The sequence below is a fragment of the Sinohyriopsis cumingii genome, chromosome 12, assembly GCF_028554795.1.
Source record: "Sinohyriopsis cumingii isolate HCF-2022 chromosome 12, ASM2855479v2, whole genome shotgun sequence".
NCBI lineage: Eukaryota > Metazoa > Mollusca > Bivalvia > Unionida > Unionidae > Sinohyriopsis > Sinohyriopsis cumingii.
The window spans coordinates 106,426,530-106,441,873 of NC_142972.1; the positions used below are offsets into that span (position 1 = coordinate 106,426,530).

General features: G+C 35.5%; 1 protein-coding gene across 1 annotated transcript; it reads left to right on the forward strand.

Moving 5' to 3' along the window:
- Nucleotides 1–14,244: 14,244 nt before the first annotated feature.
- On the forward strand, nucleotides 14,245–15,108 carry LOC149787196 (uncharacterized). The gene has a single exon (XM_089976063.1). It carries the CDS (start codon nucleotides 14,245–14,247, stop codon nucleotides 15,106–15,108), a length of 864 nt encoding a protein of 287 aa, XP_089832189.1.
- The last annotated feature ends 236 nt before the right edge of the window (nucleotides 15,109–15,344 follow it).

Consider the following 15,344-nt stretch of genomic DNA (forward strand, 5'->3'; position numbering starts at 1 on the left):
TGTGTTTTCGTTTCCTCTTGATACATTGATGCTTTTTGTCATAATAAAATCGAAAGCGAAAGTAGATTTTGTTTGTAAAGTTTGCCACACTGAGGACGGCACTTCCATTGCTGAAGACTTGTGTATTGTGTGTGACGAAGCTTTGTGTGGGCATTGCTCTAAAGTTCACAGAAGACCAAGACTGTTGACAAATCACACTATCTTAAATATTGAAGAATTACACAGTAAACAGGACACTAGTCTGCAAAGTCAATATTCGTTTCACTGTACAGAACAACCCTGAAGAATTTTACTGTAAAATTCATGAAGCCCTTCAAATAGTTTATTTTCAATCACAAGAACTGCTTAGAAGTAATTGAACTTCCCAATGATACACCAAATGTATCAGACGCATTGAACCAGGTAAAAATGCAGATGGAAGAACTTGCAGATCGGCTTAAAAGTTTTCAGAGACCAATTTTTCAAATCTGGGCCAGTTTAAATCCAAAATTAATTAATTGACTGTTGAAATGCGAACACTGAAGACATCAATAAATGCTGCTTTGGATGATCTAAAAAGGAGGGTGAAAGAGGAAAGAGATGAAATTTTAAACCAAGAAAAAAGAGAATAGAAAGGAATCATGACTCATGTAACGGTAATTCAGAATTCCAGTATCGTTGTGGAGTCAGCCAGTAAATATGCAACACAAGCTAAATTGTTCCTACTTTCAAAGACATTGATAAATCAGCTTGCAATGCCAAACGACAGATTGAGAACAAATGCTCAAAATATGATAATTTGACGTTGCTGTTAGAGATCAATCCACAACTAAAATCTATCACTAAAATCCCAAGAGGCAAAAAAAATAATGCTAAGGATGAAGAGAAACGATGAAATCACGTTTGTTACTGATGGTTTCAAACCACTAAAAGAACGTCAAGTAGAGCTTGTGAATGCCAGAGAGATCGTGTGGATAAATGACACCTCACCTTGTTACACAAAGGTGGCATTTGGGTGCAATGAGCAAATTTTGCTGATTGATCATACCATCCTACTGCTTAACTGTTTGGACACTTCATATGAACCTGTCTGCAATCACAATTTCTCCAGAGGACATTGGGACGCATGCACGGTAAGTGAATAAATAGTTGTAGTTACTTTACGATACGAAAAGTCAGCTCACTTTCCTTTGCTCACACGCAGTTCGATCACACTTATCAGACACTTGCAAACTAGGTACTCATGTTTTGGTATTGTTGCCTACAGTTCTTGTCGCAGTATCATACGATTTTCTCCAGACGGTTCTCTGATTCAGATTATTGTTAAAAACATAGGAAGATTCCAAAAGGAATCTGTTTTGATCAGCCAGGGAAAACATTAATGATGCCACATCTTCATGGTGATACATGGTTACGGTGGATGCAAACACGCACGCAGACATGTTTCAGTATATGGTATTATTGCTTCTTCTTTTCTTGTTTCCAGAGTATTTACTCCGAAAAATAAATGTATGTTCTTATACATAAAGTATATGCGAAGTTGGTCATTATGAAGTATGTCATGTGATTTTGTCTTTTATCCAAGAGAAAATTGTTTGAGTATACGTAAGTCTACCGAATCAATTCCAAATTTTAGACACAGACTTTAAATGCATGCATTTTTTAATTAAATTATTTTTCTTATCGATAGTTTTAAAACAGGTTTCTTAATCTGGCTAGGATCCCATCATGGCAGAGCACGATGTTTTTTTTTTTTTTCTTTCTGTATGTTTCATTATTAATGTTACTCAATTTTCATCAATATCATCCTCTTAAGAATTTCAAAAAGTTTTAAATTATTTTTTTGTTTTGTTGTGTTTTTGTTATGCATGGACAATCATTTAAATTGATTGGCTTGTGGCCATCAAGATATTACGGTCACTGTAATCTCCTGAAATCATATATCATATTTTAGACTGAGTGTAGCAGAGCTACTTTTGACATTTATAAAGACAAATATAGAAAGGATATCTAGGCGTTCTTCAGTACACATGGATTTATTTCTCACGAGTAACAATGCGGTTAACACGATGGGGACAAGTTAGTGCACTAACTCAATGGGTTCAGAAATGTTATTACTGTATACGATACAAAATGAACTAATCCTCCTATATTTCATTCTTCAGATTGTATCTTTTGTTTAGTCACTGTCGTCATACGAAAATTTAACGCTAGATTTGTTTCTTCTGTTGACATATTTCTTGTCAGGATTGATAAAGTTAATAGCATTGGGGGTGGGGGAAGCATCAAAAAGAGAAGAGTGTATGAAGGACTTCTTTGTGAGTAACGCTGATTATCAGCTAGAAACAAGTCAGTTTAGTTCACTTGTTTAATAAATGTGCAATGTTGGCGCGTGCTATGTAAGAAATATAATATCTAAAAGATGATGTATTTCCTAAATGGGACAATGTATTAGTTGTGGTACAGGTGTATTTGACGCTGGCATTATATATGTTCTAATCACCTGTTTGATAGTGGAAAAAAATCGCATATCGTTAGACGGGAAGAGTCTGATGATGTGATGCCTTTCTGAGTCTGGTTATTGTGCTTACTATATAATCTAAGGAATTGTTTATAATGAAAGGTTTCTACATCGTTGTTCCGTTCGCTCTGATCACATTGTGCATTGCATCTAGATATACATGTACGTGTTTATATTGTTGTTAAGAGGGTCGTGCCATCCTTGAGCAAGGAATCTAAGGTTTAGCTCTAAACTTTGCATAGGTTTGATTTTTAAAGAAAAATAATTTCTAATTAGTCTTCTTTGGGTATCAATACAATACAGATGACAATACAATGTCTCCATATATTATACACTATGATATATATATATATATATATATATATATATATATATATATATATATATATATATATATATATATATATAATACACTATATTTGAGATATTTGAGGTAGTATTATGTTGGTAAATGATCCATGTGTGTAATTTGTGATTATAGATTATACCTTACGTCAGATGAGCAGTTTTAAAACATTGTTACGTCCACTTGGTAATCTTTAATTCCTAGACTTCAGAGGGAAATTAGAAATAAAAAGGCATATTTTTTTCATCTTTTTGCATTTTTTAATTAATTTATTGCACTTTCAAAAGCTAGTAAAATTAATTTTCACTATTTTGATAACTGCTGAAGGTAGTGCATTTTGGAAAGATCTTGGAAATTCTATCAGTTTATTAAGAAAATTGTCAAAATATCTGAGAAAAAACCCCGAAAAAGTCATTTAGGTGGATGGGGTGCAAAGTACATCTTCGCCATCCATTCAAAATAGTTTTTTCAGATCAAACGTCTCCTAAAAGAATAAATGCTGATCATCAGTACACCATGGTAGCCTGACTGCATGTAAATCCAAAGCTAATCAAGAACAAATCTTTGTGAATATAGCTTGGGGAAAGTCGGTGTGATAACATTTCTGTTATAAAGGTCGCGTGTCATATGCCTTTGAATAGTTTCCGTTTGCTATTGACGAAGTTCACAACAATACATGAAAACAAAAAAATAGTTTTCATTTTATGTTCACTTGTAAATGTTCAGATTTGTAAATAAAGAAAGGCTGCACTGTATAGCTTTTGTTATGGAACATTTAGAACTTAAATACTGTGGTGCTCTAACGTTACATAGATCACGGAACTCCTACCTGTTAAAGCTTAACTGGGCTAAGTAACCATTATCATGAGCTGTAGAATGATGGGAATATAATTAATTTAAATGTCATATTATAAAATGTATAGTAGCCTAGATTTGAAAAGGGAATTTTTGTAACAACATGTCTTTTATTTATGTGTGTTTTTGCAAACGGGATTCATGACGGTAGTAGAAAAAATTGTTTTTTCAGACTCGATCATTCTACATTAAGTGTGCACTTATTTGTTTATACGTACATTTATGAGATTTTATATACTAAATTATTTTTGTAAAGTAGGATTTATATAATGTTAAATGGATGAATATCTGTAGCTAATTGCGTGAGCCAGTTAAATTTAGTCGAAAGATAATAGGGGACTATTTGAAGCATACAAACAGAGAACGAAAATGTCACGTCAACATATCAGTATGAAAACGGCGAAAGTTAAATGACTTTCCTTCTCTAGTTCTCCTTCACGTTTGCTTTTAGTGAAGTCAAATGATTAGTATTAAACCAGATATCTGAAATTATATTTCGGTTTTTTTTTAAAGTCAAGGGCTCATTTTCCATTCAATCTTGTCTGATTAATTAGTAAAATTATTTAATAGCTGTCTCTTGCAAACCGTTTGTAACACACACACACACACACACACACACACATGCACTGACGATACTTCCTGCATATTATGTTTGATATATGCCATGTATATTCATGGATGTGGATTGCGTAGGTCATCTACTACTTTAGGTTAGACATGTCTTTTATATTTATGGATGTGGATTGTTTAGGTCATGACTAAGTGGACTGCTTATGTCATCTAGTGCTTTAGGATAGACATGTCTTTTATATTTATGGATGTGGATGGCTTAGGACATGAATATGTGGATTGCTTAGGTCATCTAGTGCTTTAGGATAGACATGTCTTTTATATTTATGGATGTGGATTGTTTAGGTCATGACTAAGTGGACTGCTTATGTCATCTAGTGCTTTAGGATAGACATGTCTTTTATATTTATAGATGTGGATGGCTTAGGACATGAATATGTGGATTGCTTAGGTCATCTAGTGCTTTAGGTTAGACATGTCTTTATATTTATGGATGTGCATGGCTTATGACATGAATATGTGGGTTGCTTAGGTCATCTAGTGCTTTAGGTTAGACATGTCTTTATATTTATGGATGTGGATGGCTTATGACATGAATATGTGGATTGCTTAGGTCATCTACTATTTTAGGTTAGACATGTCTTTTATATTTATGGATGTGGATTGTTTAGGTCATGGCTAAGTGGACTGCTTAGGTCATCTAGTGCTTTAGGATAAATATGTCTTTTATATTCATGGATGTAGATTGCTGATTAGTCGTGCACTGTTTTTCATTAGACACGTATTGGCTATTCATTTATATTGATCAGCAAAGAAAAGAGGATAGTATAAATAATTTATCCATGGCAATCGCATAAAAAACAACAATTCTGAATTCTAATTTCATTGTGGAATAAACATGTAAATATAAAACACAGTTTTTGCTGTTTCTGCTTGTAGAAAAATAATGAACTAGCTTGCAATGTCCAACGGCAAAATAATGACAACTATTCGAAGAATTATATTTTTGATGTTAATATTTTAAGTCAACCCACAACTAAAATATATAAGCAAGATCCCTAGCGGCGAAATAGGCATGTTAAATATAAAGAAAAGGACGTAGTCCCGATTGTGGCTGATATTTTAAAGTCACTAAAAGAATGTATGGTAGAACTTGAGAATGTCACAGATATTAAAGAGTTAAATAGCAAAACACCTTGGGACATGCAAGTGGCATTTGAGAGCGAAAAGCTTCTGTCGTTGACGGATTCTAACAACACACTTCTTCATCTCTTAGACTCTTCATATAACATTGTCTGTAGTCACACATTCCCAGTTAATACGTAAGACTTCTATATGGTAAATGAAGTAGTTGTAGTAGTTACTTTACCATAAGTAAATTCTGTTCACTTCCTTTCCATCAAGCACAACTTGATCAAACTCATCATGCAGATATATACTAAGCACCCACGGTTTGGTATGGATATCTACAGTGCAGAAGAACTTGTTGTATCCTGACCACGTGACGATGACTAGAAGTATAATTGGAGTATCATTACTCTGAAGTGGAAGGAGAAATGCTACATGAGTTTGATGGCGAAGAGTCACAGTACACCAACCTCGCACTGAATACTTTCAAGACTGACTCGCCTCCATATATATCTTTGTTTTCAGATAATTCTCTCCATTGCTTTGGGTATAATGAGATTTAATATTTTACGTTCAAACATCGCGATCTTGATGGATCACGTTGCATTGCAATGGACAGAGATGACAACGTGTACCTAGTTGGATCAGATTCCAGAAATATCTCTATTAACGTTATCTAGACGGTTCACTGGTTTAGATTATTTTAAAACTATGGGAATAATTCCAACAGGAATCTTTTATGACTAGAGAAAGAAAACCTTCATGCTTACCCATCTTCAATAATTTGCTATAGGTGTGTATGTACTTAGGGGATAATAATGGGTGATACAGGATATCGGTTACAAAATGCATATGTAAACGCGTGCCAGCATATTTTATTTATGTCTTCTTTGTTTTGTTGCATCAAGTTACATTATTCACTCTATATAATAATACAACGAGCATAGGGCATATGCTGTTTGTTTTATAATTTTATAATTTTGTTTGAATTTTTGCTTATTTATTGATTACGGTGAGTCGGTGTTTTGAAGATATTTCTTAACCCGAGTAATTAGTCAATTTCTAGGAACAGACGTCATAATGTACAGTATTCATGAGACTTTATGACAGCATGGACTAATTTCATAAAACGGATCCTCCCTAATTTTTTAACATTGGTAATTATCCGGATATTCCTAGGCATACTTAATAAGTACTAGAGATAGGAATAATTCCTTGTATCAGGTGCTTGTGTTGCGTTTCGTAGCGCATGCCGTGAAGTACTTATATCTAGCTTAGAAAAACTTACTGGTTAACCACACAAGTGTGAAACAAGAAAAGACTAGCAAGACTTTTGTGACATGTGGTCAGACGCTGATTAGAGTATTATTATTTGCGCGTTTAAGAACTGTTCCTTTGAAAACGACTTTTGTGTTTAGGGGAAATATGGACTATCAAGCTACGATCACGCAGGTGTTTGATTCGCTCGGTGTAAGATCACTCGGGTGTAACATGAAAATGATATATATGTACTTCAACACAAATGATACGAATGATATGCATCCTCATGGCATATTTCATTTTAATTTTGTCTTTTCTTCCAATAGAACAAAACGGCTATGTGGAAGTTCCATATTTTAAAAACAGGCAATATTTAATATATTTTCCTTTTTATTATGTGTAGACTTAACAAAAATTTGATAATCATTAAAGTGTATGATGTGTTATAACAATCTTACATTTCTTTCTTCTCACTATTACCCTCGTTATATTTATTGTAGTTTATATTTTGTTTAAATTCTATAGTTTCATTTAAATGATTTATTTCCCTTAATTAAGAATTTAATGTTGTTGTTTTCTCAGTTTATCGTGGTATAAACTATCAGCTGCCGAATCACACAGTTATGTAAGCTATGTAGTCGGCAACTGACATTTTATACCACGATAAACTATATAAAATAAACAACGTTACACACTTATAATTGCCATCATTTATAATTTTATTTATTTATTGTTGTTAATTGTTTGTTTTTTAAGATATTTTCTATCAGTTTTAGAGCCTGTTTATGCGTATAAATTCGTATATAGACTTCTGTTACGTAGCTATTTATGGAACCGTGGATTTTCCATCTGCAACTTAATAGCTACGTCAGTATGAACCAAACAATTAAATCAGTGGTAGGCGATCTAAGTTTTTGTACGTTCCGCAGCATGGTCTTAATCTTTTATATAAACTAGCATATGTGGCCTGAGTAGATGTTCAATATTCAAGGCAAAGGATGCTATCACGAGTTCATTGTGACTTGGCCGAATCATTATTGACAAGACACGTGAATAACCAATTTTCGCCACGTTAAATCTATTTTTATGTTATTTAACAGATTAGGCTACATACAGGGACTACTTGCAAATGAAATTAAGACAATCGGTAAAAGGTTATAGTGATGGGGGTCCAGCAGTCAAGAAGTAAAAACCATCGACACTAACAGTTACGATGGGGGTTATAGCTGATCTCCCACCCACCCCACATCTCCACTATCAAGGTCGGCGTCTTACATTGTAGGATTGTTATAATTTTACTCTTTATACCCTCTCCTCCCAATCCTTATGCATATATATTTACCTATATTTTTAAATTCATTTATAACGAGCTGCAGTGAAAGTGCTGTAGCCCCAATGTTCTTGGCAGATTTTGAGTTTCCTTGCTTTTCATTTTCAAATATAATCAAAGAAAAAAATATTGATATTTACATAAACAGCAAAGATGTTTTATTTGGCTGATTCTGTCAAATCAGTTTATTCAATTTTCTAAAAGATATAAACGCAGCGTTTTTATTTCGTTTTAAAAGCATGCAGTGTGTATGTCTTCTAGTTCAGTGTTTACATTAGTTACTTTGCACGTGACTTTATTTATAGAAGTTAGTATGAAGTAGAAGTTCCGAACAGATTATACAGAAATAAACGCATTTGGGTCTAATCACATGATTATGTTCTCAGCAATGGAAATCGTCCCTTCATTTATCAACTGATGCAAGCTTGTATTATCAGTGAGATACACTGAGATGTAACGATGCTGCAAATCGTATTTCAGATTCTCGGCTAAGACTAGTAGATTAAAGTTTGACGTTAAAAAGACTAACACAGCAAGGGAATTTAACGTTTCCTTTAGTAAATATAAGGGAATATAATACGAGTGATATGGAAACATACCAGTGTCACTTATGGCGAAGCCATGGACGACAATACGAACTATTTATCACTCCAGTCGTGAATTATATCTTTATATCAAATAAAATAAAGCATGAATACTCAATACTAGATCATTACCCATTTGAGATCCTCAATATTAAATCATTACCCATTTGAGATCCTCAATATTAAATCATTACCCATCTGAGATCCTCAGCCTTAAATCATTACCCATTTGAGATCCTCGATACATTAATATGATACAGAAAATCGAAACCAGGTCTATATGGATACTGAACTAACGTCTTTACATGCAACAAACCCCTTATACTTTCTCGATTAAAGCTATCCCACCCCTCCAAACGGAACCTTGTCACCAGTAAAGCATTGCTGAGTAGCACACTCGCACGCAATGTGAGACTTGAACAAACTGTTAGAAGTAAAGGACCTCAATTCACTAAATAATGCAGTGTTATACAAGCATGCAACAGATTCTCTCCCTTTACAAGATTTCAACTTTCATAGTCACTTGAGAACTATGCATATTTTTAGAGAGAGATTAATCGGGTGATTTCTTTATTCGAATGTTTGTGCAATTTTTGCGTGACAGAATCTTTTCTTATTAATTACAAATAATTTCATTTTAGATAGATATATGGTATAAAGATTTAGATAAAAAGCGCGAGAGACTAAATGAATATAAATTAAAAATATAATATTACATAATCCAGTGCAAAACTTCAAACTTTACCAAATGTTTATACATAATATAGGTGCTATGGCCTAAAACCAACATCATTTGGCAGCTCAGAGATTATTATGTCATGTGTTGGATTGCTCTATGAACTTAAACAAACATAAAGAGCTGAAATATTTATCTGGTATAAAGATTTGTTCCTCTTTGATACGTGGACTTTAGAAAACGTTGAACACACATGCGTCTAAGTGGTATTTATAAAATGTTTCGCTTTATAATGAAGGCTATATAAGGATATAATTATTAATAAAGCTATATTGCTGAAAACGAGATAAAATTAAGTAATTTAACATTACAGTGAAACAAATCATCTTGTATGAAATTACGAGGAAAGGCGTTACTTTTAATTCACTATTTGCTGATATTTGTGACTGTGTCTTTCGACCCGTAAGAACAGTATTCACTTTATACTTACTTCTCTATTAAATTAACATTCTCCCTATCAGATAAACATTATATCTAAAACGCAAAACACCTTTGCAGTTTACTTCAGTTCATATAAAAATTTAGAAATTTAATAAGTTTCGTTTAGAGATTTAAGTTGATTTAAATTTACTACCATCAGGGCCTTTACATTAAAAAAAAACGACAATTAAAAAGGAGGGAAACATCATGCAGTGTGGTGCTTATTTCGTAAAGCTTTAGATACCTTTTCAACAAAAGAGACAACTAAATTCCACACTTAATCTTTTACAGCATTTACCATTTTTACACACAGAGCTCATTTTTTAAATCCGCATATCATTAGTTTTGTTCAGTATACAGGACGAAACAAAAATGTGTTGAAGAAGCACCAACACGCTTTTTTTCTGTTATTTCTTTCCAATTCCTTGCCCCAAAGGCGTGTGGGGGTTGTATTTTACGGTGATCTTATTATCTATTGTAGCTCTTCGAATTTTGATGGGTGGGGATGGAGTTGTGGGACCAAGTCCAACACATACCTCTCAGTTTCCATCAAAACCACGCTGTGTTCGTCACAGTCAGAGATTTTTAAGCGCGAAACCCCAAAGACCTTACTCAGCCAACATGTATCAGCCAACCTGTATGGATGTGCTGCTCTACGTTCATGCGTGCCGCTTTGTAACTTACTTTATACTTTTACTTGCCTTTATCAGTTTCGAGAATATTTCTAATCAAACCATTAATACATCTTCAACCTTCTGAAATAAAGTAACTGCATCCCAAACCACTCACTTCAGAACCACAAACCTCACATTCATACCTAAATAGTTAGAAAGTACGCCTCTGATGCAGGAAGTCGCGGATTGGAACCCCAGCCGAGTCATACCAGAGACTTAAAAAAAAGGTTACTAGCTGTTGCCTCGCTTGGCGCTCCGCATGAAGAGGTCAGTTTTAGGACTTGTCAGCCTCGTGTCAGGATATTGTGACTGGTTGGGACATGACGCTAAATGTTTGCGGCATAATGCCCCTGTGCGAACGATCACTATAAACTGCAACACTGCAGACATCTTAGCGATATGCCTGCAGTATCGTTAGAGCTACGTTAAAAATCAAAATCAAAATCTCTCTCTCTCTCTCTCTCTCTCTCACACACACACACACACACACACACACACACACACACACTCGCATGCAGCAGGAGCACGTGTCGATGCAGAATGTATGAAGGCTTCACGTGTCATTGGACAAATAGATACGGCTGATATTTGCATATTAGTCGAGTACAACTGCAACCAATACATACCATGATCTGCTGTTGCACAATGCGCCATCAGATCATGGCCTGTGCTGTTTGTTATAGTGATACTACAAACAAACTGCAACGACCCAGATCTGATGGCACATTCTAAGACGGCGCATCTTATTCTGTGCTGTTTGCAGTTGTAGTAAGCGAGTATAAATCGTAGTTCTGAGGAGGCTAAATTGTGATAGTCTTTGCTTCAGTTTTAATACTATTTTATGTTGTCCAAATGCGATATATCTTAACCCATCGGATCGGTGTATCTGACATTTCTTGAGTATTCTCATCAGAGTGGCCTATGTGATATTTCTTGGGCATTTTCCCAGATCGGCGTATGTGTGATATATCTTGGGAATTCCCTCCAGACAGGCCTATGTAACATCTCTTGAGCATTCCTTTCAGATCGACAGCCTTGATAACTTTTGGCATTCCCTACAATAATTTCATGGTTTTGATAAAGTTTACATCAGTCATCTCTAGAAAAAGAAACGCCAAAAATTTAAATTTGCTTGAACATCATTATTATTTTAAGTTTAAAAGTAAAATTAACATGGATCTATATCAAATGGCCATGTTTATGACGGTTAACAATTTATACGTTGATTAAGGCAGCAGCCTGTACATAACGGAAGTAAGTGAGTGTAATTTTCAAATAAAACTCACTGAAAATACGACCAATTCCTATATCACAATTACACAGAATACCAGAACCTAATATAACCTATCAAATGGCGCAAAAAGCTACACACTAACCCTAAATCAAAACAACTTCAACCCTTTTCTGATGTCCGTTGTTTTTATTGGCGTCACAAAATAAGTTTACTTCACATGTGTAACCTCACCTTGCGTATAGTCACCAAATAAGCGACTCTGCTATCTGGTGATTTACTATCCAATTCGGATATTATCCCTACGCCGACCAGTTCTGAGGAAGCGTCTGTATGTTCAGAGTAATAAAATAGTTGCAAGCACTTGGCCGTACTACTTTATTTTCATGACTTGCTAAGGTCATTATAGTATATACCTTCATTATAATTTAAACTAAGAACTATTCTTCGTCATAAAGTGTTAACACGTGCTTTTGCAAAACGTAAAATGCTATTTAGAGCACGTCCGTTGTCAATTATTTAGTTTCGTAGGTGCGTAGATTGACAGGTTGTCGAGCTCTCCAATTTCGGGGGCAAGTAAGTCTTGCATGCAGATCACAATCCAAGAAAGAAATTATCGGGTCTGAGAAAACAACGGAACTTTTGATGTTTGATGGTGTTGTCGTTGTAGGGTTTAACGCCATTTTTCAGCACACATAGGCTGTACGTGGTGGCCAGTTATAATGGTGGAGGAAGAACCCGGGAAAACCCCGGGAAGAACCACCGACCCACGATAAGCTACTGGCAAGCTTTCGCACATACCCACATTAGCCAAATACGAGACTCGAACCCACGCGGACAGAGGTGAGATGGCAATGATCTATAACGGAGAGCGTTTTAGACCACTCGGCCACTCGGGGTCCCGATGTTTGGTGTATTTTAAATAAATGATATTGATATACTTCCGTGTAATTTGTATAACACGGGTTGCTTACCCCTAGACATCTGTTTTATATTGGTAAATTCAGTGGAAAGTGTCAAATCCACTAGGTTTTTGAAAATAACAGTGATACGAGTGTACAGACTTAGCACAAAGATAAACACGTCGGGGTACAATGGGCGTTTGTCCAAAACAAACAACTAGGAAGTTAAAGAAACATGTGATATATCGCGCTATACATAGTGAATACATATCGATCTGTGGCATCTTACGGCTATGCCACCCATCGTAAGTAAATCAGGAATTTCTAAAACATCCTTAATTTGGACACTAAACTGTTTTTCGTAACCAGCATTATACGTAACACGTACAGATAAATAAATGTGCACATTTAATAGTGCGTCACTGTTGTACTATATAGTCTGGAGATATAAACCGGCAACCAGTCTGTATTAATTTCCAGCTGGTTATCACACGTACAAGTTACACGACCCAGTGGGAGTATATGACTAACAGAAATTGCAAGACGGAGTGATATGTATTAACAATGACAGCATTGAATGAAGATGTAATTGCTTCGGACGCCGTGGAGGACAGCGAACCAAATGTATCTGAAGATTTGAACTGTACACTTTGCCTGAAAGTATTTAGGTCTCCCAGACGGCTACCGTGCACACATTCGTTTTGTCATGACTGTTTGCAGTCTCATATATCGAATAGTGCCTCTGTAAAGGGTGCCTTAAAGGAATTTTGCTGCCCAATATGCGAAAGTGTAGTTCAGTCAGGACCGGGTATTTCATTGGACAAGTGGGTGTATTTATTTCCTCACAGTACACTTTTGCTTTCTCTCTTGACGAAATTGAAAGTGAAAGTAGACCTTGTTTGCGACGTTTGTCAGGGTCTGGGCGTTAACATGCTCTGCGAGAGAACTATGCATTGTGTGTGAGCAAGCTTTGTGCACGAATTGCTCGAGAATGCACAAATATCAGAGACTGTCAAATACCCATGATATTCTGAAAGTGGAAGAGTTACCAAGCAAGGAAGATATCGTACTTCAACATAATTCATTGTTTAAGTGCGTGCAACATGTACACTTTCCTATAGAACATTACTGTAAAACTCATGAAACTCAGCTTTGTGCCAACTGCTTCAATTCCCATCATAAAAGGTGTACTGACGTAGTTGATGTGATTACTGAAACATTGGATCTTTCCAATTCTCTTAACGATGTCAAGGTGCAGATCAAAGAGCTTGAAGATCAGTTCCAAAGGGTTACCGACATTAACGCGTCAAACCTACGAAAGCTAGAGTCGCAGCTAAATAATCTGACTCAAGAAATACAATCATTAAAAAAGTCAATAAATACAATTCTAGATGATTTAGAAACAAGGGTGAAAATCGAATGCGCAAAAATTTATAACGAGAAAAGGAACAAACTAGAGACATTACAAGTCAGATTTAAATCTCAGATCATGTCAATCAGGAATTCGAATCTAATTATTGATGATGTGAGTACATTCGCAACTCAGTCCCAAATGTTTCAGCTGGTGAAAAGAATGTTACAGCAACTTTCCTTGTCCAAGTCACAAATTAATGAAAAGTACACCGATAATGACATGTTAAAACTGGAATTAGAGACTAATCCTCAAATCACATCTATTATTTCGATTCCAAGGGGAGAAATTGCAACGATGAAAATTAAACGTAACGATGAAAACCCGATCGTAACTACTGGATTCAAATCGCTGAAAGGCTGCAAGGTAGAGGCTGTGTACACTAAGGAGATCCAAGTTCACGGTGAGGAACGTCCGTGGTATTCAGATGTAAGGTATATATCACGTGAGCGTGTTATGCTTGTGGATGCGACTAATAAAGTTTGTCACCTTCTTGATCCCTTATTTAACTCTGTCTCTTTCTACAAACTGTCAGAAGAACCACGTGAACTGTGTGTCGTTGGCCAGAGTGAGATAGCTGTATCGATTCCTTTGAATCGAAGAATACAATTCTTATCGGTCAGAGACAACACCATTACACCTACAAGGGAGGTAATAACGCAATACCAGTGTTTTGGTATAGCTGTTGTCAGCAAGGATGAGATGATATTATCCGGACCATGTGGCGAGGACTCGAGATACTACTGGAGTCTCGTCACTCTGGATGGAAAGGAGAAATCCTACCATGAGTTTGATGCGAAAGGTGATTATCAAACTTACGTCGCTCTAAATAAATTCAAAACCCGTATTTACATATCTGTGTATGATGACAACTCTCTTCATTGTTTTGGATTTGATGGCAAGAAATATTTTACTTTCAAACATGAACATCTATATGGATCAGCGGCTGTCGCCATTGACAGGGGCGATAATGTTTACGTCGTAGGATGTGTACTTAACAATATGTTTCAACTATCTCCAGATGGGGTTCTTATTCAGATTATGACAGGTGTAATTCCTGATGGTCCAACGACATTGTGTTTTAATGAAGAAGGCGACAGATTCCTTTTGACATGTCACTCTAGCAAGGATCTCCATGAATTCAAGCTTGCCCTGCCATAACACTAAGTTTCCTGATTACCCCATTAATGTTTCCTATATGGCATGTTTCAAAAATGTATTGTTTATTCATGGATCTGGATTTCTTACCTGATAGTTTACTATAACTTTGGACTTGTACGATTTCTATTTTGAGATGTCATGATAAGTGAGTAATTAATTATACATGAATATTTAATCTGAAGGAGGAAGTCTATTCAGTTGTTTTGGGGATTTTGTGGGTGGGTAGGGTGGGAGGG